This window comes from Labeo rohita, chromosome 16, assembly GCF_022985175.1.
Source record: "Labeo rohita strain BAU-BD-2019 chromosome 16, IGBB_LRoh.1.0, whole genome shotgun sequence".
In the NCBI taxonomy this organism is placed as follows: Eukaryota; Metazoa; Chordata; class Actinopteri; order Cypriniformes; family Cyprinidae; genus Labeo; species Labeo rohita.
Genome location: NC_066884.1, coordinates 18,185,620 through 18,211,846, shown reverse-complemented (window position 1 = coordinate 18,211,846; position 26,227 = coordinate 18,185,620). Strand labels below are relative to the sequence as shown.

General features: G+C 38.9%; 1 protein-coding gene across 5 annotated transcripts in view; it reads right to left on the bottom strand.

Moving 5' to 3' along the window:
* Positions 1–26,227, bottom strand: part of erfl1 (Ets2 repressor factor like 1) — an 84,438-nt gene that overhangs the window by 8,531 nt on the left and 49,680 nt on the right. For 4 of the 5 annotated variants that reach the window (XM_051132159.1, XM_051132162.1, XM_051132161.1 and 1 more), the window contains 3 exons: positions 25,364–25,520; positions 2,935–3,011; positions 1,400–1,634 (listed from right to left, as the gene is read on the bottom strand). In XM_051132159.1, the coding sequence (XP_050988116.1) occupies positions 1,400–1,634; positions 2,935–2,998 (299 nt within the window). In that variant the 5' untranslated portion in view covers positions 2,999–3,011; positions 25,364–25,520. Of the gene's footprint in view, positions 1–1,399; positions 1,635–2,934; positions 3,012–8,816; positions 8,878–25,363; positions 25,521–26,227 lie in introns of those variants that run through there. The other variant, XM_051132163.1, reaches the window with a different exon arrangement.

Sequence of the window (26,227 nt, the reverse complement as noted above, 5' to 3'; positions counted from 1 at the left end):
AGATATTTAGTAAAATTCCTACTGTAAATATATCAAAACTTATTTTTTTATTAGTAATATGCATTAGTAAGAGCTTCATCTGGACAACTTTAAAGGTGATTTTCTCAATATTTTGATTTTTATAGTCCTATCTCTGCCAAATATTGTCATATCCTAACAATCCATACATCAATGGAAAGCTTGTTTATTCAGCTTTCACATGATAAAGATGATCAGTTTTGAAAAACTGACCCTTATGATTGGTTTTGTGGTCCAGGGTCACATTTACTCATGTCTTTTCAAATTTCGTTTGAAAGAATGAATAAATGATGACACAGATTTCATTTTCGTTGAACTGTCCCTTTAAAGAGGGGAAAGGCTGCCTCCTCCTCCAGCTGAAACATTTTCCAGGGTCGTGGCCTTCATTTGGGAATGCTAGCCTTGTCAGCTTCCTTTTCTGCACGGTGATGACTGCTTAGATTTCCCTTAACATCACACAACCATGGATCGCTCAGTTGGAAATAAGAGATGGATCTGTCAGGACTGAGTCTTTTTTCCCTGACCATCACCCGTTGGTCTTTATCACGAGTGTCAGAGCGCTTTGAGGATGCTCACCTGTGCATGAGAGCGAGGCTCTTTAATCTCAGCACACTTTATGCTTGACTTCACCTTACCCGGTCCGGCAGCCTACACGATTCCCGTGATGCAATCTGCCGGCGCAATAATTTGTAAGCTTTTATTTTATGTGGCAATTGTGCCCCTTAATTGAGCAATTAAGCAAGGCTAATCAACGAGGCTAATTATGGCCTGTGCCTATTCATAACAATTAGCGGCCAGCGACAGCATCTATTAAAGGGAGGGTGGGGGAGGAGGGAGGAAAGCAGAGCGATAAAGGAGACGGGATGAGAAATGGATCAGCGTATTTGCATGAATATGCACAGAAGTACTTCAACCAGGGTCAAAGTTCAAACCTTAAAAGTTTTACGTTGGAGTTTGGAGTTTGAAAGAAGATCTGATATAAGTTTTGTCAATTTTAGACTTAATTTCAAAATCCCCATCGACAAGTATTCTTTATACGAGGCTCTCGCCGGAGAACATCCAGAATCCATTTAGATGTTCAAAGATTCCACAAATTGGACTGTATTGATGTGCTTCAGAGGGAAGGCAGCACTTAAAATATCCACATACTATCAAGCATGGAGGGGCCAATGCTGTTATACAGGATATTATGTGAGGAAAAAATAAATGATGTTTTTCTCCACATCAGATGCAAGATAAAAACACACTCAAACAGACTGTATACTCAACAAAGCACACCATCTAGAATATACATATTGCATGAAAGAACAATAAAAGGCAGCAATTACGCATTAACACAGAAAACAATCTTATGAATATGAATCACGCATGCTGTGCATACCTAAGCGCTCGGCTAAGCTTGTCGTAGTTCATGTGAGGTTTGCACTTCCGAATGCCCCACAGTCTTGCCACCTCATCTGGGTCTTTGATCACAAATTCACCATAGTCTCCCTGCCAGGCAATCACCCCCTGGTATTCTTCCTTCTGCAGCAGCTCCAGGATGAAGTGCCACAGCTGGATCTGCCTGGAGCCTGGGCTTGATTCTGGCTTATAGGCCCAGTCTGGGAAGGCGATGCCTGAGGAAAGCGAGGCAAGTAAGTGAAAGGATTTGGATAAGGCCTGTTGGTTTTGTTACTTGCTAAGAGCATTTCTGTCTAAATAACTGATGAAGAGATGGGTGGATTTAATCCTAGGGTATTTTGATCCTAGGAAGTAGTTAGTCTGTGTTTTAAACAACTTTAAATTTTTCAAAAATAACCGTAACAATTTTAAAATAACATATAGGGTGTATATTTACCAGCTTACTGTTTAAAATGGTGCAATAGCCTAATCACAACTTGGAGCAGAAACTGATTATTAGTTTTACCTGTTGTCTAAAACTGAATTTGTACAAAATTTGATTTTCTTTCTGACAAACTGTCAGGCCATGCATCAGTAGTGGTTATTTTAAGCGATTATTTCTGCAGGTAAATGTATGTTTTTGACTAACTTGCTTGACTGTTGATGTTATTTCTAGTGAGATAGTAATTAAATACCTGCTTGGTTTTCACTACAGCTCTTTGTTTTGTTGTAGATCATTAGACTACCTCAGAAGCCTGTCCGAAATAAGTTTCGTGAGGGGCCTTCATGCACAAATGCTGGTTGTAAAGTCACTGCCTGGTAATTCAGCAAGGCAACAGGTCAGCAAATTAAGCTTTTGGATGCAACCACTGTCTTTATTCAAGTGACTCATTAATTTACTCAAAAGTCTCATTTAAAACACAGATTCATTCAGGAACTAAACAATATTTTTGTGTGGTGGATCAAAAATAGAAACTGGCAATAGATATTAGTCAGATTACACAGTATGTTGTATTTAATGCGGGGGAAAAGGCAGTGAAGGATAGATTTACAGTGTTTACAATGGCACACACTGTATAAAGGTTCTAGATTACATCATTTTTGCCAATTCACAACTTTCAAAACTGTTTTATGGAGCTTTTGTCTACTGAAAGCTGTTTTTTGGAAAGACATTTCATCAGCTCTTGTTAAACAACAGTACAATCCATTGAATGCACTTCTATCTCTCACTGCCTCACTTTAATTCCTGTCAAAAATGAAATATGATGCTACCCTGACTATAGTCTATATTGTGACTAAAATGTAAGTTGGTCAGTATGAACTTCTATTTGAGTAAACTGTAGTATGAAAGCATATCACACTCGCAGTCATGCTAGTCTTGTTAGTGTGATAATTAGCTTAAATGTGTGTCAGAGCCTTGTTTTAAAAATCAGTGTAACATCTACGCAATTGTTTCTACTGTCTTGTCCTACATAACCATTATGGTGAAGAAAAAGACATTGAAGATGGATGAAAAAACCTGTACCAGTGTCTCACCTGGTGTCCAGAGGGTTGGGACGGGTGGCGTGAGCAGCAGGTCACTAACACAGTTACAGTCCATACCTCCACTACACCTGCATTCACACACAAACCAAAATCTAAGTGTAAAACATTTGAAGTTAGAACACAGAACACAAGGCTAAAGGCTAAAGCATAATACTTAGACTCAACAAATAAGTGTCATGCGCTTGTGGACTCATTTCACCCATTACGCACAAGTGTGTCAGAACATGCTGTTATAAACCATGAGGGCATGTCATTCCAGTGGCCTCTAAAATCAATCAATGCCTTTTCATTTGAAGGGTTTCTTTAAATATGGTTGCCGAAGGCTGTCCCTTCAGCCATGCAGAGGATCACTGAGCATTTTTTCTCAAAGAGCAACGTTCAAAAGACCCCATCTCAAGCCGAACATCTATGACAGTGCGCGAGGCCCTCAAGCAATTAGTCCGTATAGCTTCTCACAGGTATTTCTTTGCACTTTAAAACCTTTTGATGACACATTAATTTAAGAGTAAGAAATAAAAATTCCAGATTCCACTTGTTATGCACTAAAACTGAACTTCATTTCCAACGTGAAATAGTCACGTTGCGGCGAAAGGAAATAAACACGCTGCGGTGGGCATGTGTTCATACAAATAACTTCAAAGCAGGATATCAAAAATCATTGAAGATTGCATCTGCTATCAGAACAACTGGGAGCATCAGTAAAGATCCATCTCTCCATGCAGCAATTCAGTATACATGGCTAGAGAAATTCAATCTCTCCTCAGCCATCACAATTTCATAAAGGTTGTTTTACAAAGCTCGGGTGGAAGAAAAAGGAGCCGGTACAAGGGTATCTTTAATGCTGGCCTCTCCCTCTCCCCCTCTCCTCTCTCACTCTATTTAATTATGCTCTGTGAATTTTGGATCTTCCCTCCAGCATTGAAATGGAACGTGAATTATTGAGGTGTGTTTGTATAAATTATTATTGCTAACTCCAGGCACTTCTCTCTCACACACACAAGTACACACACACACACTCCCCTTTGTTGCTTTGACTCTTTGGACTGTCCACTTGCTCTCCCCCACCATCGTACCATCTACTTTTCATCTCTCCCTGTTTTTTCTAACATTCATCTATCCTTATTTCTTTAGTGGAGTATCTTTCCTACTCAAGAAAGCTGGTATGTCAGTTCGGTCGGGTGTATTGTTACTTACCATTTCGGAGGCTTTCAGACTTTCAAGACTTGCGTTAGTGTGACTAGTCTATCAACGTAAGAATAGATATTACTTTAACACTATTTAAAGCAATAATTGAGCACAATACAAGCGGTGCAGTCAATATCACACCTGTAAATGAATTCATTCAGATCATCATCCGCCTTTCGTGAAATCTGTATTCAGTGCCTATCGGCCAGCCTATCCGATCAAAGCAAAGCCAGCCTCACCTGCCCGTGTACCTAACTGCACCCTCTCTCTCTTTCTCTCCTCTGTATGTTTTGCTCCCGCTCAGTAATTTTCCGTTTGATTTCGGAGGTAATGCATTTTTTACAAATCAAAGAGGAAGCCAGGACGCCCCCACCCCCCCTTTCCCTCGATCTCCTTCTTTTGCCCTGCTCTTCCCCTCCAGGCCAGTGAGGAGATAAAGGAGCCCCCATCATTTCCTTGTTAGTTTTGATTTGGGCAGCACAGGGCTTTCAAGTTCTCCCCATCACCCCCAGAAACATTATAACTAGCAGCCAAGGGAATACATCTTCTCACAATCTCCTAGATATGAAGACACTGATTCAGGGAGTGCACAACCACCACACACACCAAACAAAAAAAGTCAGAAAAAAAGATGCACATACACATGGACAGGGCAACATAAAGTAACACCGTTCTCCAAGACAACATTCTCAAGCACACTCTTGAGGAAAGTAAAACTCCTCTGTGACAGGTACATACAATCACATCAAGGTAACAAACTAACTAGCAGCTCACAGTTATATCATCTGTGAGTAGAGTCATATACACACGAAATGTAATGAACAAAGCAAAAAGAAAAAAGTGGAATAAAATGTAAAGTAGATTTCATGGTTTAATATTAAATATTTTGACTGTATGTAAAATCACTTTTAATCATTCAGTAAATCTTGCTTTTGTAATGGTATGGGCATTCAAAGAATTTCAGTTTAATGCTGTGGAAAAATGATTTGTGCTAATCTTATAGCACAAAAACACTAAGTATGAAATAATAAGTGTGCTGTTATAAGCATTATTGCATTTGAACACAAGCATTGATTAGTCATTCATTATGGAATAGCGATGCCCTACAGATTTAACACGTTTACCCCTGTGACTAATTACGTTTAGTGAAAAGCTTGTTGATTGCACATTAATGTTTCGAGCAAACACGGCTATTGGAAACAAAGTTGCGTTACGGGTGGACCGCAAAATAAAATGGCAAAAAGGTAAGAGAGTACAGAAGTGGACTAAAGAGTAGAGGAAAAGAGAAAGAACAGAGTAACAGATGGCCAACATTGTTTCTAGTTGTAAAAAAAGATGGACAGCAAGGTTCTGAAACGGAGATACTGAGGGAATGTGATGAGTCTCGTCCCTCTCGCGCTCTGCTCCCAGGACATGAAACAAACCCTCGGTATCTGTGTCATCTTTCTGTTTCGGGCTGCCACTGAAAAGGGACTTACTGAGCACCTTCGCCCCTCTCTCTCTTTCTCCCCCCCACTGTTCCTTCCTCTTTCCCTCTTTTACTTTCTCTCGATCTCTCGATTTCTCTTGACTCTGCTCTGACAGTCTGCACAGCCTCGGGGTCAAAGAACAGAAGGACTGGCTTGTGTGTTTGTTATGAAGAAGGAAAAAGGGAGAGCAGGGGGAAGCGAGGGGTAAGGGGAGAGACGGTCAAGATGGAGAACTCGAGATGGGACGCATCTGACACATTGTGAACGCTATACCAGACAAAAATGACAGTTCCTGTGTAAACTTGTGGAAGTGAAATATTTTCAGGTTGCTCGCAAAACATAAGACCTTCTTTGTTTACAGATAGTATAGTAAATTTTCATGATAACTCTTAACAGTCCATAGGTGAGACATCCTTGTCTTTTGGCTGGATGGAGCATGCAAGTGAGGGAGATTTGATCACATTATTTAAAAAGATTCACTGGGGGGACCCTAGTTTGGGACATATTTTATATTTTTAAACCACCAGTGCTAAAAATCCCATTTATTTATATATGATATGCGCGTGAAGTTTGAAGGTTATTATGAGGATAAAAGATGGAAGTACTCTACATTTTGAAGCAGAACTCCATCCACCCTTGAAATTCATTCCCTGGACTCCCGAGTCCCCCCGAGTTCTCCCCCATTTCCAGCTACCAAAGTTTTGGATCCTTCTTGCAATGGGTTTCTCCAAACAGAGTGTAATATATTCCAGTCTTACTTATGCCAGTTATTTTAGAGAACCACACTTGAACTTGAAGAAAGTTGCAACACATTTTTGCTTAAATATATTTGGTTACTCAGTCTGTTTGCACTGTGTTTCTCCAACACTGATATCGTATTTCCAAATGCTATATATATCAGCTTCACATTAAAGTTTAGAATTTCTGCTGAAGCGGTGTAAATCAATGTCAAAGTACAAAGAGTGCAGTCTACTTCAATAATAAGAACTTTTTAACATTAGCATGAATGTGGTAATCAAACGTACTGTTAATTGTTTAATTTGAAACTTGCAATATTTCATAAATTGGAAACAAATATAGGTCAAATGCAAAGCATAAGCTAACAACTCTAAAAACATAAACAGTGAGTGTGGCAACTCTCACAGTTGTGGTAAATGTCAGCCATATGCTGTCCTTTTTTTATAACATAATTGTTCTATAAATTCTTGTATAGATCCGGTCAAACCTAAATTTATTCAGACATCTTTAACATTATGACAATATGAATAAAATATGACAAGAACTTAATCTAAACTGTGTCAAATTCATCTTGATAATGTCAGATAACTTTGATATGTAACAAAACATGGTCATGTCAAAGTGTCAAATCAAATGTTTGGTCCCAATTTTTTACTGGTAGTCTGCTGTTAGTCCAATTTTAGATTTATTATGTGTCACAGTTTATTTTGCTATCCTAACTTGCATAATTGAACTATAGTGTCCTGCGCCCACTAGTAAAAACAAATAGCAAAAATTTTATCTGGTGTCTGAATAACTTTTGGTTTGACGGAATGTTAGATGTATTAAATTAATTACATATTTAATTAAATCAATCTGCTGATAACAGTTCTGTCATTTATTAACATCCCTTAACATTATTACAAATCAAACTGAGGTGTGTTTCCCAAAAGCATCTATGGTCATAAGATCCGTCGTTACCAATAGGGTTCAATGGAAATAACATCCATAGTTAGCTAACGATGCTTTTGGGAAACGCACCCCTGGGGCCAGTTGTTCAAAAAGTTTGATCTGGATTTGGAAATCTCATGTTTTGCTATCCAGGATCAGGTAACCCGTCTTACTTTTGTGCTGGTTTTTCAAAGCAAAATTGGATTGGATCACCCTGATCCAGATACACACTTTCTCAGATTTTCAAATCTGAATTACTAGTGTTCTACGGTGCCCCTAAAGAGACATGATGGGGAAAAAATTAGATGGGGGGGGCACTTTTTTGCATTGCATTTACACAAATAGCTACTTCTGACTGGTCCATCTCTGATGATTGTGCCAATGTAGTTTACAATCAAGTGATTTTAAATATATATATATATATATATATATTTATATATATATATATATATATTTGTTTGATATTGACAACTGTTTGGGGATTTATAGATATATTACATGTTGAATGTTGTATTTGGTCCAGTTTAAAAGTTTTATTACATTTTTATTACAATTCAGAATCCCTTTTTTCTTTTGAACAACCCATTTTCAAGATTTGACCCAATCCGATGGCCAAAATCTGATCACATTACTTTTGAACAACTGGCCCTTGAACATTAGATTACACTTTTCTTACAACAAACTTGTTGTTATTCTAATATTTTTACAAATAGAGACTTAGGTTTCTACTGTCACCTCAGGAGGGTGGTCATGCGTGATGGTGATTTCACCCAGTAGCTCAGTCTAATTGGCTGCGTCTCACTCCGTATTACACCACTCTACCCTGACACCGGGGATCATCCTTCAAAACAGCAGACACTAGAGAAGTTTAGATACGAGACCCAGTAATTGAGATAATAAGAGACCGTGAACCAAAGTTTCGGCGGAGCTCAACATTTGCGGATGAGAAAGCTGAGGAAACTTGGCAAAAAAAAGATGGAACTGAACTTGCTCAACTTTAGGAGCGATGATAGGAGCGAGCGTGCGATATGGTATCAGCTTCTTATAGAACATCGGACTTAAGATACAAGGAAAAGAAGGGAAAAAAGACGGAGAAAAAGTATCAATCGATAGGGTTAAATTATTCATCGTCATTAATTATCGATCGCTCTCCGTTGCCGACTCGTCCGCCTCGCGCCAGAGTTGAAAGGAGGGAAAGCGCGCTTTATTAAAACCGGCTCGAGCCTCATTGTTTCATGTCCCGCGGCAAAGAAAAAGCTCGAGCTTGGTTCTTGCCCGCGCCAGTGAAAAATATACACACACATCGCCCCCCTTAAAGCTCTTTTTCTCTCCTCGCTCGCTTTCCCTCCCGACGCGCGGGAGAGCTTTGGGGAGCCTCGTACGGTGTTCACGGGGCGGCTGTGTCTCGCGTGGATCGATGTGGGATCAATGGCTCTCGCTGACTAATAGCCAGAGAGCGCCTTTGATCTCGCGGCTGAGAGATCAAAACCTGCGCGAGAGGGAAGAGAGAGGGGAAGAGAAAGAGGAAAATGCGCGGGAGAGCGAGCGGACCTTAAACTTCACACAAACACGCGCGCCGCTCGTACTTCGTTACATCTGCAGTCGTCTTGTGAGGTGACATCACAACGTATTTTCCACGATTGTTTACTTTCCTTCAATGAACAGGTAGCAACGCCCTGTCTTTGTACATAGGATAATTTCGCGGTTATCTCAGCATAGACGTTGTTTTACTGTAAATGGAGCCTATGCAGCGTATGTTAAGACTGTTGTAACTCCAAAACTAAATATCTAAAACATTCCAAACATTCTTTTAAGTATCTCCCAGTTTTCACTAATTCGAGTTCTTTCTCTAAGAAGGCCTATCACGTCATAACCACTAATATCCGTGCCATAATTCTTGTGATAGCGTGTGCCACTTCCTGAAATCACTTTTACGCGTACAACCAAGACACGTTTATTCTGCTTCAAATTATTGTTCAAATGGTGCACATGAGAACTTCGTTGCTCTGCAAGATGTTAATTTAAAAGGTGTGGAAAGCTAATTAATATAAGTATTTAAAGAAAGAGAGGGTGGTGAAGAAGTGAAGTGCAGACTGCTCAAGGTCTTGAGATCACAGCGATTTAAGTGTGCATTTCAACACCAGATGATCCTCCTTTAAATCACTCTAAATAAAGATGCAACCAGTTGGGCTAATGAATCCTGCTGTTTTATGCTTCCTTCATATGTCTTTATCACGCACTGTTACAGGACAGAAGCTACAGCTATTGCGCCACATTTCTTCCTACTTGCTATCCCCCTCTCTCTTTATCCCTCCTCCCTCTGGTCAGTGAGTTACTCTCTCTATCGCTCTCACTTCCCGAATTAACCACTCAAGAAGTCACCACCGACTCAATCAATAGCTCATACATAAACCCTGCTATAATCGCTCCACATGCCTGTCTGTCTGCCCCCTCATCCCTCGTTACCCCTTCATTCTCTCTCACACACATATTTCTTCTGTCCTTCCACCCTCTATTTATGTTGGCTTGACAACCTGTTCTACTAATTAAACTTATTGTTCACTTTCTTATCGCTGCCTTCTAACAACACCTTGATTTTTATCCATAGGCACTGCGCAAAACCTGTAATTAGTCTAATTACTGTGTTGCTCTGTATCAGAAAATGTATGTGATACCTCATTTAGAATCAGTCTAAATGGCATTTTGCTTTCTGTCTTGTCGTCTGTGACACTCACATCTTGCATTCTGATGTCTCTACACTAGGAGGTGTGTTGCACAGCTTTGACATTTTCTATCAATATTTAGGACTAGCTATTATTATGAATATTCGGTTTTACAAAAATAATATCTTACTACTGCAGTACATAACTGTTGCACAGCAGAGAGTTCTTTTAACATTTAATTTACAAAATGTGCTTTGGTAACATATAAACTAACTTTTTTTCCCAGGTCAGAAATGTTATAAACAAAGTACTAATAGATGGGAACAATTACACTTTACCACTTATTGCAGTGCGGTTAGTATGTTAATATGGCAATCAGAATAGCTAAAAATTGTGCTGACAAAGAAAAGTCAATCAACATGCACCGTATCCTGTTTAAGTGCGTAATAAAAAGTTATTTCGAGCTCACCGATTAATTTGTTTTTGCCAAAGCAAGTAAATATTCAAGCTGGACTCTCTCTCTTTTTAGTCCCTGCTGATCTTCTTCACATATTCAAAAATATTAAAACAGAAGCCAACACACACGCACACACACAAACAGACAACACACAAGACACACCGAGAATTTAAAGATTACACACGAACGGGCCCCTGCTCATATTCCCTGTTCTCCAGCCTCTCTTTCCCTCTGTCTCTGTTTCAGACTCTTTGATTCGATGGAGCGGTTTGATCTGAGCGAGAGCGAGTTTTGTAAACACATTTTTGCGATCATATAGCCATGGGCAAGGGGAGAGTAAAGCGCGTATAAATGAGGGAGAGAGAGGGAGTATGGCGAGCCAGGGTGAGAGCGACGTTTAATGAGAGGCTCAAGTGGAAAGGCACACGGACGGATTCAAACTAGCGCAGAAATACAAGAAATGCAGAGAAATCAGCCTTCCCCACCGGATAGGTTGATGAAATATAATGTAATAGTGGATGGCTGGCTCTGCTTTTAAACAAAAAACTCGTGTGAAAAGTGCTATATGCTATCTAAATCGACATTTCCCCACGGAGAAAGAGAGAGAGAGAACAATTTTGCAAAAGGGACATAGCAATCACAAGCGAGGACAGACACAAACACATTACGGTGGGAGCAAATAAAGAGAAAACTGTGGCGAAAAACGGATTCGGTGCGAGCTAAACTAATAAATGTGCGCGCTCCTATTCTTTTCTCTGTTTCTTTTCTCCACATTGGCGACGCGAGCTGCTAATTAGTTTAACTTCGATTGCAAGCGCAATAATAGCGCTAACCCGTCGCCTCCGTCTCCTGTATTGCAGAGACTTCAGATCACATCTCATTGGAAGGGGAAGAAGCTATGACCCCATGTCACCGCTGATGGCTATAATATATACGAAATAATCCACCATTTAATATAATAACTTTAAAATGACTTTAAAACACTTTTCAGTCAGTGCGCATTATTGTGAATAACCAAATTAATGCATATAAATGTATTTAGATAAATATTAATGCGATATTTAGTATGCTAGTAATCGTTTTTATGAGTTTTCAAAAGGAAACGTGACTATAAAATATGATGGCATTAAGTTGTGAAACGCTTTACTTAAGTCACGGCAAGTTTTTTTTTTTTTTTAAATGCAATGCCATTATTAAATGACACAACTTCCACTCTCTCTTTTGTCTGTGTGTATTAATTGGAACATGACGCAACTTCTCATTATCAACTTATTCATTAAGCCACATGCACCATCAAGCCCCGTATCGTTTATTTGCATAAAAAAAAATCCCAGCTGCTCATGCCTCAATCCCTTGCGCAGAAAAGGAAAGCTCTTCTTTCTGTCCTTGTTTAGTGTGTGCTTTTCCAGCTTTTTAAAAAACGAATAGCTCGGAGCCGTAAGTGTGTCTCTGTTCGGCAGTGGTGGTGTGTGCGTGTGTATGAGTATGTGTGTGCGCGCACGCTTTCTTTTTCTTCCTATTCTATCTACCTCTGTCCAGGGAATTGTTCTCAACATTCACAAACACATCGCAAATACCCGCCGGCTTCACAGTATCGATTTCTAATTAGACGGCAGGATAATCGTTGGAGAGAGAGAGATGAAAAAGGGAAGAGGGTGGCAAGAATAAATAAATAAATAAAAAGGTCTCGTGATTAACTGAATTAATAAGAGAAGTACAAAAACAAGAGAGCAATGCAAAATAATGGCCTTACCTATTCACGCAGTAACAAAAGACCTATATGTGCCACTGTGAAATTAAATTAAATGATTTTTAGCAAGAACATCTTGTTTGACCAATTTTCTGCTAATGCTAAACAGGTAGGTTGCATTCTCATTGGTCTACAATATAAGATCGAGTTTTAAAATATTTTCATACGTTTTAGTATAGTTTTAACTAATTCTAAAAATGAAAAAGCAAGTTTTCTGGCCGCATTTCCATTCGATTTTTTTGACGTCAGTGAAGCGACGTCACTATGAACTTCTCACTCTAAACTCTACTCTGTTCTTCCTCCATCTTCCACCTTTCCCTCATCCGTCTCTACCCTTCTTGACAGTGCGCGTCACAGAGGTTAGTCCGGGGCTCAGGTAGCTCATTTACTTTAATCAAGCTTTCATCATCAGGCCTATACGCTTGTCTTTGGTGCGCGCACGTTCAAGACGTTCTCTCGTTCTTTTTCTTCCTTTACTTTTTCGTAGAACGACTCTCTCTCACTCTCCATCTCGTTCTTTTTCCCCCTCACTCTCTCCTCAAGCATATGCTAATAACTCGGGTGAATACACACCTACTTAACCCTTCTCTCCTTTGTGCTCTCCTCCTTCTTTGGCGCTCTCTGTCATTATGATGGTGATAAAGTGTAGGATTACTCAGAGGGCTAAAACAGTGACTGCCCTGCCCCGAACTCAGCGCGCACTATCAATCTCCCAGAGTGCTGCTGGAGTCCAACCCCTGTCTCCCTATCTTTTATCGCCCTTATGCTACTTGCATTCACGCAACTCTTTATTCCTACGTGCAGTGTAAGGTTCGTAGTATAGGCGTAACAGTAATTTAATAGCGGCTGTCTTGTGGCTTTAGATTTTTTGTTTTGTCAAATCTGTTTATGAAGTCGCTTTTAATAAGGGATGAAACTTTTTTGTCTTGCAAAAAAGAAAAAAAAAACTTGAAGGCAGATGCACGCAGTGAACACATTGATTTATTCTCTCTCTCGCTTGTATCAGAGATCCGTTAGGATTTCTTTTTTCCGTTTGTTTGAAGTTCTCGGCACGTCTCATTACCGACACGCAAGAATCTCTCAATAAAGGAAGCACGTCTTACGGGCAGGTTTTACTCCTTCCAGGTGTTGTTTCTGCATATCACGCTCACGATACCATTATTATTATTATTATTATTATTATTATTATTATTTATTATTGTCATTTGTAAATAATAACAGTTTTTTTTCTCGTACGGGCTGTATTGCAATACAATGTTTATCACAATTGGGTCGGACTGATAATTCGGAACACTACCTTCCGAGAATCTTCTTAAATTAATCAGCATACAAGTCATGATGTAACTACAACGCAATTCTCTAGTAATGTCTATGACGACAAGGTCCATACAGCAGACGCGTGGCTGTGCTTGTGTCACCTGTGACGCGAGCTGAACTATAGGCGGGGTTCAGGTTTTTACAGACCAGAAGTAAATTGTTACAGGAGCTGTTATTTCCAAAGAGGCTGTACAAAATCTGCACCGCTATCCCAGGGAGTTTTTCTTCCTAACACAAGAGTGCGAAAATACTGATAAAGATAAAAGGACGCATGTCTAGGATTTAGAGAACAACAAATCATTATGAATACTGGTACGTTTTAAAAATGGTAATTTATACAGAGATTAATAAAAGTGCTCAAAATAAACGTATGTAATGTGATGTGATTACATGCGATGTGGAAGATTACAAGGGGCCCGACAATTACCATCGTCAAAATTTGAAATAAAGTCTACAGACGGAGATCTGAACTCGCATTTGGTTTAAGAAGTAACACACACTAACTTTGTTTCTTAGAAATCTCTTGCAGGGTCACGCATTACTGGTATAAGTAATATCTTTATTAAGAATATCTATCATAAAAAACTGCAATTAGCTTAGCAAAGGATGCCTACATAGATATTAATGTCAAGCCTATTATGTGTCATTCAGAGACTGCGGTGATTTTTTTCAAGGCGATTTTACCAAAAGTTTCTTTCTCGGAATATAATGACTTTGCATTAATTAAAATCTATTAATATCGTTTTTGACAGTTTTGTTCTTTTAAACCGGCGAAGAAACGAAAAACTTCTATGCAAGTACTAATTATCTGTGGCTGTATATTGTATATACCGAACCCTAATAGAAATAATAAGGCAAATATTTGTGAGCCCTAGATATTCGTAAAACAGGTAAATGTTCAGGAGCAGAGGTATTGCAAAAGAAAATTAAAAGTAGGATAATTATAAACTTATCCATGTTCAGTGTGAAATCTGCAGGGTTTCCAGAAAATGTTGCAAATCAAGGTCTTAAGGAAACATTTATAGAAAATTTAAATTATCGTGTGATGATCTTTATTCTGTGAAACATAAATGAGGCTAGTTATGGCAGAATGCCTTCACTGCTTTTTCTATACAATGAAGGTGAATGTCAAGCAAGATCTTCAGTAAATATCAACTTAAAATTGCACTTATCTTTTCCTCACACAAAGCTAAATATGGCTTCAGAAGAGTTCCTCTTCTGATGCTTTCATGGTGTTTTATTGTCTATTTATTGTCCCTTACTGACTTTGCCATATACAGTTGTATGGACGAGAGCAATATGCACGTTTTTTAAAATGTAATTTGTGTTCCACAGAAGAAAGAACAGGTATTAAACATCAGCGTGAGCAAATGATAAAGAATTTTACATCATAATTCTTATGCAATCCAGCACACAGATCCCTCTTAAGTAGATTTTTTAGAAGAAAGTTATCTGGTCAAGTTTTTCTCTCAAACACTAAAATATAAGTGAAATTCACATATAGTGTATAGTACAATTATCACTTTGTATTAAAATGTGCATTAAGTGTTCCTTTGTCCCTGATAAACTGTTTGGATTAAGATCAATTGAAGATGCAGGTAAAGGGCTGTTTATATATTGCAGCAAAATCCAATCAAATCAACAAGACAGCATTCATTTTCACTGAGAGTTGGCAATGTCTGTGACATGAGCAACAAATACCACTGGTAATGCAAAATAAGCGTGTCCAGAAAAGTAGCACCAATAGTCCATTGGATCTAGTGGTTTCTACAATCTACAATCTACTTATGAGGAGAGCTGATGAAGATCATCAAAACTTTAGATGATAGTGGAGCTGATTGACATCAAAGGTACAAATCCACATGACCTGTAAAGACAACTTCTGCAATGTTACCTTTTGTCAGGTCTTACCTAGGATCAAAATCTGTGCTTGTGTAATCTCACACTTGGAGTTAGCTGATTTAGACCAATTGGTGTAGAGACACAGGCTTGAACATGACAAATCTGTGGGTCCCAAAAGGAGCAGTGACTGTTCCCAAACTTGCTTATGACAAAACAAAGGAGGCAAGGGAAATAAACAATCACTAACTGCCACTAATCCTTTAACAGGACTCGAGGATCAAAAAGGTGCTCTCAACATGACTTCACCCATACCCCATAGCATTCTTCTTTAAGGTCTAAATCTTCATGAGTGCAGTGGGCATTTTTAGACCGTTAGGAACACTGAAAAGTTATTTATCAAATGATTTATTCGTGTTCCTATAAACAAAGAGTCAAGTTTATCAGCATAGCAGCACTGAGGACTGAACACCGCAATGCTCCTGAAAATTGTAGCAGAACTATAGACTAAGAAAGTTACTGCAGAATTTATTATCCTCACTGTAGTTAAATTTAAATCTAAGGAACAATAAACACTGCAGGAAAAAGAAAAATAGCAACTTTACTTTTTGGGGTAAGGAAGAAAAAAAAACAAAGTTTTAGGTGTTGTCTAACCATAGAGGGGGCACATAAAAAAAGAAAAAGAATGGTGAGTCATAAACACATATGGAAAGAATAATTTAAATGAGCCCAAAACATGAACTAAACTTGACACACAAAAAATAAAGAAATAAAATAAAAAATAGAACAAATTGAAATGGATCATGATTCTAAGTTATATGCTTTTGATCATGCTGAATTGGAATACTGATATTTTACAATAAAATATAGCATGTTAATATGCCAATAAAACCACAAAGCAGGATATTCTAATTACTTTCAAAATCAGAAGGAGCTATGTTCTGCAATTTTTTAACAATATTAAGAAATTCAACTGGGCTTGCACACGCTTTCAGCAGTTACATATATAAAGACAGATTTAAATGTTACATGAAAGGGACAGTTCACCCATAAATGAAAAGTTAGCTGCTTGACTTGGACCCAAAACAATACTGGACCCTATTTTTAAAAATATATTTGTGTTCCACAAAAGAAAGAATATCATGCAAGTTTGGAATGGATTGAGGATGAGTAACCGATGACAGAATTTTCATTTTTTGGTTCATAAAATCCTAAAACAAGAGACATTGCTTAAACTCTGGAGCCACCCACAACCTTTTTCACACCTAACTCTTACTACCCTTTGTCTTCAGTCAAACTCGGGACCTTATTTCCACTCTTGTATCCCCCCTCTCCTCCCCTCTACCAAACAGCCCACCTCTGCGCGTGTCAAATCGAATCTCCACCTCAGCGCCTACTACACCCGCTGTGTCCATGTATAATACGTCATACACACAGGGAGTGTGCGATGACGGATTACTGAATTAGACGAATAATGACACCTGACACTTCTGTTACCGCTCCCTGAGCTGCCACAGCCAGCGCCGCAGCACCGGTAAATAAAGACCAGAGATGAGGAAATACAGAGAGAGATGAACAGGGAGGGGGAGCGGCAGGGAGATGAATGGAGAGAGCGAATAGAGGTGCGTAGGCCTATATACAAAGAGAGATGGAAGGGAAACCGAAGACAAAGAGAAAAAGAAACTCGACAAGTCAGCTAGATGGATGTACGAGGGCATTTTTGTTTGCAATCTGCTTTGTTTCACAATAGTTCACAATGGCGTAACTCTGTTTTCAAAACCAATAAACGCACGAAAGGAGAGGCCGTGTACAGGCTAGACTTTAGGTGCTGGTAGCGTCCACACAACTTGAGTTACATGTGATGTTAGTGTGGCCTGACCTATAGTGAGTGCACTGAGACCTTGGCCTGAAGTTATTTAGATATGTACAAAATGTGTGGAGAAAATATATGCAGAAAAAAATATAAATCGAATCTGTCATAAAATATTGTGTATGCAAAACACAACACAAGTTTGCTATGGCATCTACAGGTTTAGGGCAACATGACACCCACATAACCTCTATGAGAATGTGGTGAGAGAAAGCCAGAAACAGAGCGAGTAAGGAGCCAGAAAGAAATATTGACAAAGCCTAGATATACACATAAGTCACTGAGTGTGGCCTGCCCGGCTCTTGTATTTTATAGCTACGCTCTGTGCTGGCGGAACAAGATGACAGCTGAGTTCCTTCAACGGAAAATATGGTGCCTCTCTTGTTTTCTCCGTCTCCCTTCATAGTTCCTGTTCTCTATCTATCCCTCTTTATATTACTCTGTCACCTCACAATTTTGTTCTCTCCCCCTCCTCTCCATTTTTTTGCTTTCTTTTTATGGCTGCCCTATGTTCTCTTTGTCATGCGTGTTTCTTTCTGCTACTTATCTTTGTTACCCTTTTTGATGCTCATTTTGCTTTTGGTCATTTTCTCTATTTCCTCACTATTGCTTTTGCCTCATTTATCTCTTGCTATCACTAAGCATTTATTTAATATGAAATGTACAAACGTTTGAGATCTGCAAGTCTCGTATTTTTACTAAGGCTGCATTCATTTGAACAAATAATACATTAAAAACTGTAATATTGTGAAATATGCTTCATTCTTTAGTGTCACACGGTCCTTCGGAAATCATTTTAATATGCTGATTTGCTGCTTATGAAATATTCCTTATTATTAAATGGAAACCGTGATACATTTTTATTCCCAGGATTCTTTGAAGAATAGAAAGTTCAAAAGAACAGCATTTATTTGAAATAGAAATCCTTTTTAATAATCTCTTTACTGTCACCAATTTAATACATCCTTGCTGAAATTAATAAAAGAAGTTAATTTCTTTATTAAAAAGTCTTACTAAACTTAGATTTTAAACTTTACATTAAAAGAAGAAACTTCCTTTTTCTGGAGAAAACAAGTTTCTTTTTGCTGTTTTTCTTTGTCGCCTTTTTTGATGCTCATTCACTTAAAAATAAAGGTTCTTTATTGGCATTGATGGTTCCGTGAAGAACCTTGAACATCCACTGAACCCTTTAAAAGCAGAAAAGGTTCTTTATAGTCAAAAAGGTTCTTTGGATTTTAAAAATGTTCTTCAAAATGGTTCTTTTAAGAACTGTTAACTGAAAGGTTCTTTGGGGAACCAAAATGGTTCTTCTATGGCAGGGGTCACCACACTCTGTCCTGGAGGGCCGATGTCCTACAGAGTTTAGCCCCCACCCCTTATCAAACACACCTGGACCAGTTAATCAAGGTGTATCATGTAATCATAGGTGTACTTGAAACTTCCAGGCAGGTGTGTTAAGGCAAGTTGAAACTAAACTCTGTAGGACATCGGCCCTCCAAGTTTGATGACCCCTGTTCTATGGCATCACTGCAACCTTTATTTTTAAGAGTGTTCTTCTGTTTCTCTACTTCAGAGTGTTTATCTTGTACTCTCTGACATTTTGTTTATTTGTTCTACAGGTTTATCTGTGTTACTTTTCTCTCATATATCTCATTTTCACTGGAAATTCTGTTTCATCTGCCATCTTGTAACTTGGAGGTAGAATTATAGGTTCACATCCCATCATATTACCTGTACTCCTTCCTGCCTTACATTTGATAGGAAATAAAAATGACTAAATATGAAAATATACCAATAGAATAAATTGCAAATGCATATAAAAGCCGAGAATCAACTTGTTCCTTTAGGCCTTGTCTTATTCACTCTCATTTCTTTTGCTTGTTCCTCACCACTTCCCTCTCACACTCTCTACATTCCAGCCACCCCTCCCGCCTTCTTCCGCAGCCCGAGCACAGAGCCCCAAGTGTCGGAATCAATTAAGAGTGAGCGCCGTCGCGCCCGTTCCTTCACGGAGGTAAATATTAAACTGCAAGGAACGGCGGACAGAGGGAGAGAGAGAGAAAGAAAGAGAGAGACGGAGGAGGGGAGGGGAGAGCGAGCCCTCCGTCCCTAATCCACCGCATCGATCAGCCGGGGATGAGGGTAATATATTATTTTGACAAGATACGATCCTCCGACGCGCACCGCTATCCCCGGCGATCGATTTCTTTTTCTCTCTCTCTTTTTTCTTTTTCTTTTTTCCCTTCAGCAGTAGGGACACTGCGTGAGCGCCTCTGTTTTGTTGTTAGTCGCTGTGTGTGCAAGTGTGACTGAGCGAAACAGTGTGAAGCCAACAATAGTTGAGGAAACGCCTGGAGAAAACTTCTCATCTGAGCGGCACAATCTCAGCGTCACGACAAAACGATAGCAGACGTGAAGTCTTAATAATGTCTTTACGGCGTCGTCTAAGGAACATAAATTTCATAGTGATCACCCCGTTTCCTGGTCGTCAAACGTAAAACCAGCTCATAAAGAGACGAAAAGCCATTCGCACAAGCGAAAAGCCATTCGCTTGTGCTACAAACAGAAGAGTATTAAATGACAACACTTCACATATAGTAGCTTCTCCACCTGAGATTTCCATATTTTGGAGCCGAGTTGCCTGGGTGACGCCGACCAATTGTAAAGTTAAGTGTCTGGCCCCTCCGGTCCCCTGTGCTCTTTTGCCTTCCCTCCATATCGCTTAGTAAACTGTGTCTAAATGCTAAATTCCCAGATCAATTTTTTTTCATTCAACCTCTCCCCCCTATCCTTTTGTGCCCGTTGCCCCCTGCCTCCGCCTCCGAAGTGGATTGAAGTTCACTGTCTCTTTTGCACGCGCAGTCTGCAGCGTGTATGTGTTCGTGTGTGAACAAGCACACTGAGATTTCTCAACCTATGAAGGCAGTTAAACGCAGAAATATCTAGTAAATCAGCTTGTTTCGTAATTTTGAAGCACCGCTCAGCAGGCCGCTCTGCCTCCCAGAGCACTCAAGCACCAGTCTCAGTCTTTCGTTCACTCTCTCCCTTTTTCATTGTGCCATTTTCTGCCACTTCGGCTGCTGCGAGCGAGGCAGTAATGCAGTCACTGTCCCTCTGCAGCCCCCTGCTGTGTGTGCAAGTGACTTGGCCTGTAAGGAGAGGGGGGAGACGCGGGGTCAAGGTGAGCTCTAATACACTATTGATCCGCCCCAATTGAAAACCTGATGGAAATTTTAGCCCCCCTCCCCTTTTCTCCTTCCCATCTGTGTATCTCTGTCTTTCCCTTGTCTTTCTTTTTTTCTCTCTCCCTAGTGAACAACTTCTTCTGTGCTTCCTCCCTTTTTGCAAATTAGATCCTACCCAGAGGCTGTCTTTGTGGCATCTTTTTCTCTCATGTTGTCCCCCTTCTCCTTCTTTGTCCCGTTTTACATCTTTACACTTTGGAGACATCTAACCCAGTTTTCTGCTTTTTCTCGTTCAAAAGGAGACTGTTGCAAAGAGGCTCTTTTCTCTCTGTTTAAGCTTGTCTTTTTGAGGTATTGCATATGTAGATTGAGTTTTTTAGTGAGTGTATTTATGTGTGCGACTGAGTAAATAAGAGCGCACACACATACGACACAGCATGAGTAGTGTGGCAGTATGGTCACCAGTGCAGTGTATTAAATGCCACTGTGGGTTTGGCCTCAGGGCTGCACAGCGATCCCTCAGCAGGAAGAGCCAGTCGATAGCACTCCATCCTGGTCAACAATGAGCAACACTCCACAAAATCTATGTCAACACTTTTGTATTTTCACTTCGGGTAAAGTGGAAAAAGAGACAGACTTTATCCATCACTTTTTAAAGATCTCTCTCTTTCTCGGTCTCTTTCCGTTTAATGTTACTATGGTGCGACCAGTAATACACATGTTAAGGCTGAGGAACATTCATGTAAATTTAACTGAATTCAACACAGTTAATCCATTCCGGGAACTGAAGTGTTCCTCCACCTTGGTTCCACTAAAGTTAATTTATTAAATATTATGAAAAATATCAAAATCAGGCCCCATCTATGTATCTATTAGGGCTGCACGATTATAACAAAAATCATTATTGACGATTATTTCATTGAAATTTTAATTGCGATTATTAAGTACGATTATCACAATTTACATTGAATGTTTTGAATAGCTTTATACCATTGTTGCATGCCACCTTTTGAATAGCTTTATACCATTGCTGCATGCCACCTTTTTATATATAGTTTCTTCTTTAAAAATAAAAAAGTAAAAATGTAAAAATTAAAACAAAGGAAAAAAAAACTTAAGATAAACACCCCCACACACGCACCCACATCTTAAGCAAGCAGAATAATGTAAGTGGAATTTTTTTTTTTTTTTTTTTTTTTTTGTAATTGCACCTTTGAACAATAACATAATTGTGATCTATCTATCTATCTATCTATCTATTCATGTCCCAATCACATTTTCTTGGTTGAATAAACATTACGCTACCAGAATAAAAATCTATACAGTGTTTTTACATTAACAATGTAATTAATAGGCTACTCCGTTTATTAAAACCAAATATAAATCTCATCACTTTGGTGTTTTTAAGCATTTTTCATTTATTCCAAAATAATAACTTAAGACAGTAACAATTTAAACAATATATATTATTTTAAAAATATATATTTTATTTATGAACTGATGTTCAGCTGTTCTTTTTCATAATTAACTTATTTTCGGATCACTCATATCAAAGCTTGATAAATATTGGTCACAGACACAGAGATGTACCTCTAATTTCAACAAGTCGATTACTCACTAAAAAAAAAGACAGATTATGTTTTCAGGACATTTGAAGTTTGAATTTGATGTGACAAAGTGGTGTGTGAGGTGTCTTTTTTTTTTTATTAGTCTTCCCATTAACAAAATTATATTGTTCTTTTAGAGTGATTGACAAAAGCCAAACATGCACAAACACAAGAGGCGGGATTTAACGCATGAACCAATCATAGTCAAACAGAACCAGTCATATCCAATCATATTGCGATGGAGGCGTTGCCTCCTCTCATGTGACTTTCCCCCATTCATTCTCAATTACCCCCCACCAAACTCACGGCACGCTTTAGGGGATCTGTTAAAACTCAATGGGCTCAGGGGAGGCGAGAGACGCAGACTCCCGCTGTAACTTTACCTGCTAATGTCGCTGTTAGACAGTTTTATTTAAACAAAACAAATAGAGAGCGAGATTTATATGCTTCATATGCCATATTTTGTAATATTCACGCTGTTTTATTTTTGTACAATTTATTTTCCCCATCTAATTTTTTGAGGAAACACTACCTCCCTTGCCTCCTATCTATCTATCTATCTATCTATCTATCTATCTATATCAGGCTTATAAATCTTCAAACATCCAAGTTTAAACTTTTTCAAAACTTACAAATAAGCCCTAGTCAATATAGGTCAACGTTTAAAGTTTCCAGTTAAAAATGAGTTTTGAATTCTCTTTCCTTACACTAGAACGGCAGTTGTGCACCTGTTTGCAATTTCAGCTAAAATCCAGCAACTGAGTTGTAATTAAAAGGCATTCTCAATCCTGACATCCTATAAATCCGACAAACATGAGGCTTGAAACCCAGTGGATTTCTTAATGATCTTGTTCCCCTACAATGACTGGTAAATTTAATGACTAGATTACACCTAAAGATCATGTTTACCAAAAAACTATTGTTCTCGGTAAAACAGAGTGAGTAAAATTCACATAGTCTCTTCATTCAGCATCTCTTTGCTCTGACCTTTCCCTGCTTGCATAGCCGTTAATTACTTTGTAAAACAAACAGCGTGATAAAACTGTCTCACTGTGTGCACGCAAGAGCTTCCAGGTGTGATTTATGTTCTGTTGTGTATCTGTCAGGTGGTAGCGCTATCTGTATCACAATCTCCCCGTGGACGCAGAAACATTACACATGTGGTGAGGCCCGGTGTCGACCTGTAGCCTGTGATACACATCTGGAACATCAATGACCATGATGCACATAAGGATGAGGAACGAGACTGCTGGACAGAAAGACTGAGGCATTAAGTACAATAATCAAGGTTGTTCTGTCTATTTCCTTGCTCCTTACACAGGTTGTATGTGCTAAAGAGCCAAATAAACCCAAAATAATCACATTTTCTCTTTCTCCTTTTATCTCACGCTCTCTTTTTCTTTCTCTCTCTCTCAGAGAGTCTTAGCTTAATTGCTTTTAAACCGGATTAATGACTGACCGGGGACATGTTGCCTTAATCTCCGCTCTTGTAAAGCTGCTGTATGTCTCGGCTGTGCCTTCTCCCTTTCCTGTCCTCATCCATCCTCTCAAACCACTTACTCTTCGTCTCCCTCTCCCGCACTTTCGCTCACTCACCATCAGTCTCCCTGTCCGTCTCTCCCAAGCACCGTTCCTGCTTCTTCTGCACATTATAACTCAATTCCGTTATGCCATTTGTCTCTCTGTCTCTCTTATGCTCTTCGCTGATGTATTCTTATCTTTTACTTTCATCTCTAGCTCTGGCCGAGTTATGAGCTCACTTACTCATAAGTGCACACACACTCAAACCCCTCTGCTGTGTGTGTGTGTGTACGCTGTAGTCGTGATGCATGGCCAGTCGTGGAGTCTTGTATTAGCACATGTCGATGGGAGCCTGTCATTGCCTCCTAAGTGTTTTGGCAATACTAGGGATCTCCTGTCATGCCAGTGCAACTAATCTCAATCGAATTACATTGAGCTGGTATTGAGACGGTGAGAGAGGACAAGGGTAGGAGGCTGTGTACTTGACTAAGCACCTCTCATGGCCAACAAGTGTTAGGGTGTGTGTTGCTATGGTCCTTAATATCAAAACTCATTTTATGTTTTCAGAACTGTATTACATGCAAATATAGGTAATAGATCTTCTTTTGTGTTTCACAGAACAAATGACGACATAATTTTCAAGTTTACTTAACCGTGGAAGGCTCGAATTCAATGTACTAGCGAAATTGCTTTAGGAATTTAGGAAATGGTTTCAGACTTCTTTCTCTCTCCACACTCTTCTGTCTGTTCCAAAAGTCTAATATGTCTAACCTCTGAACTCTTTTATTTAACCTACACCCTCTCTCTTCTATACCCGTCTTCTTCAACTTTCTCTCAAGCCTACTGTCTCTTTCTCTCCCGCGGACATTTCTATCTCCTCCTCTCCCCTTGCGGTTGCCGTCAGGATTAAACAGTTATCTCGGAGGCCCTCTATCGCCCCTAAATACTGCGGATGATAAGACTCGCTTGGATTTGTCAAATTGGGCGCCATCGATTAACTGACCTTTCCTTACTCTCAGGCTCCCAGGCACTCTCCACACCGCCGACAAGCCAGATAGAGAGATAGATGGATATATATTGGTGTTATTATTGTGTACAAGTTTGTAGCTACCAGGGGTGCACGGGAGGTGGACGAGATAGGAAGAATGAACACAATGGGGAGGGAGAAGGGACAGAGAAGAAACCGGGTAGAGAAGGAGAGAAATGCCTTCGCTTTTCAAAGTGCTGAAAAAAACTAAAATGTTGTATGTCTAAAAACACTAAATTTGAAAGGATTTTAAGCCATCTGAACTCTGTTTATCTTTTTTTGGGCTCACTGTAAAATGTATTTTTAGATAATATAACGTTTGCTTCATATGGTAACAATTAAGTGTTTGTACTCAATTTGTAACAAACTTATTAAATATGACTGATCATCAACCTGATTATATTAAAATAATTTTTTCAGGTCAGATCAGGTTGAATTATAAACATGCATGCTTTAAAGTGTATCTGAATTAATTGTTAATTAATTAATTAATTAATTAATTAATTTGTCTTTACAATTTGTTAATATCCCAAATACAGGATGGAAGCATAATAAAATTCAACACGGCAATTTCAGCATTTGACTTGTGAGATACACATTTTAAACTTTTTTAATTTAATTTCACTGTGGGTGACAGTATATTTCAGTGCTTACAAATTGAATAACAGATGCTGCGAATTAAGCCGTATGTTTGACAACCTGTTGTGAACAAATTCACGATGCGATTTCTTACTGCAGTGCGTCGCTCCAGCAACATTTACGAAGCAAAATAGATGAGAGATGTAAAAGAAATGCTAGTGTTTGCTGCTATAACAGCAGACCCGTGTGTGTGTGTGTGTTTGTTTTACGGAGCTGAACTTACCGGCACTCCCAAGTGGCCTCGCCTCAGACGGAAACCAAGGGCCGGAGCCGGCACCGTGGCTGCTGGCTGTAGGATGGACCGAGAATCTCTGGGCTTTATCTGATCCAATTCGGAGAGCAAAGATTGTGCTGTTCCGTGCAGCAGTGTAATTGATGCGCTGAAACGGAAAATTAAATTGTTGATAAAAACAAAAACTTTCTTTTATTAACATTTATTCTTTAAAAAACAGCTTCCTGTGGGTATGCAAAGAATTACATGTTAAACAGCGCAGCTTAACCAGCATCAGTCACTTCTTTTAGTGTGAGTTGGAAATCTTTTTTTTCTTCCTTTCTTGTTTTCTTTCCTCCGACATTTTTTACGGCGTGTAAGGGTTCTTTGTAAGAAGTTCTTTCTAGAACTTAAATTTGCATACAGCTCTTTTTACGCCATGAAAACAGATAAAAGCACAGTAATATTTAAATATGAATAAAAAATAAATAAATACAATAATTACTCACACTTTTTGTTAGGGTATTTTATTTACCTAATTATCCGATGCAGTAATTTTACAAAGCGACATCGACCTGGAGTTGCAATTACCGCAGTGAGCTAAAAGAGCTCTGAAAGAGCGAAAATGAAAAATTAAGTTTGACGTTGAACAAAATAAAAAAAAAAAAATCGGATCCGCTTTACATTAAAAATACCATTGCTCAAACTCAATATTGAGTTTTTAAAAAGGCAATTTAAAGACTTTAAGAAATGGAGAATCGGAAGAAAACATGCAAAATGTAAGGCTATAAAAATGTGTTGGATTAGAAAAGTGTTTTTTTTCCGAACTAAACAGTGTTTGTAACAAGTGTCAGCCGTGACTGCCTACAAAGCCAA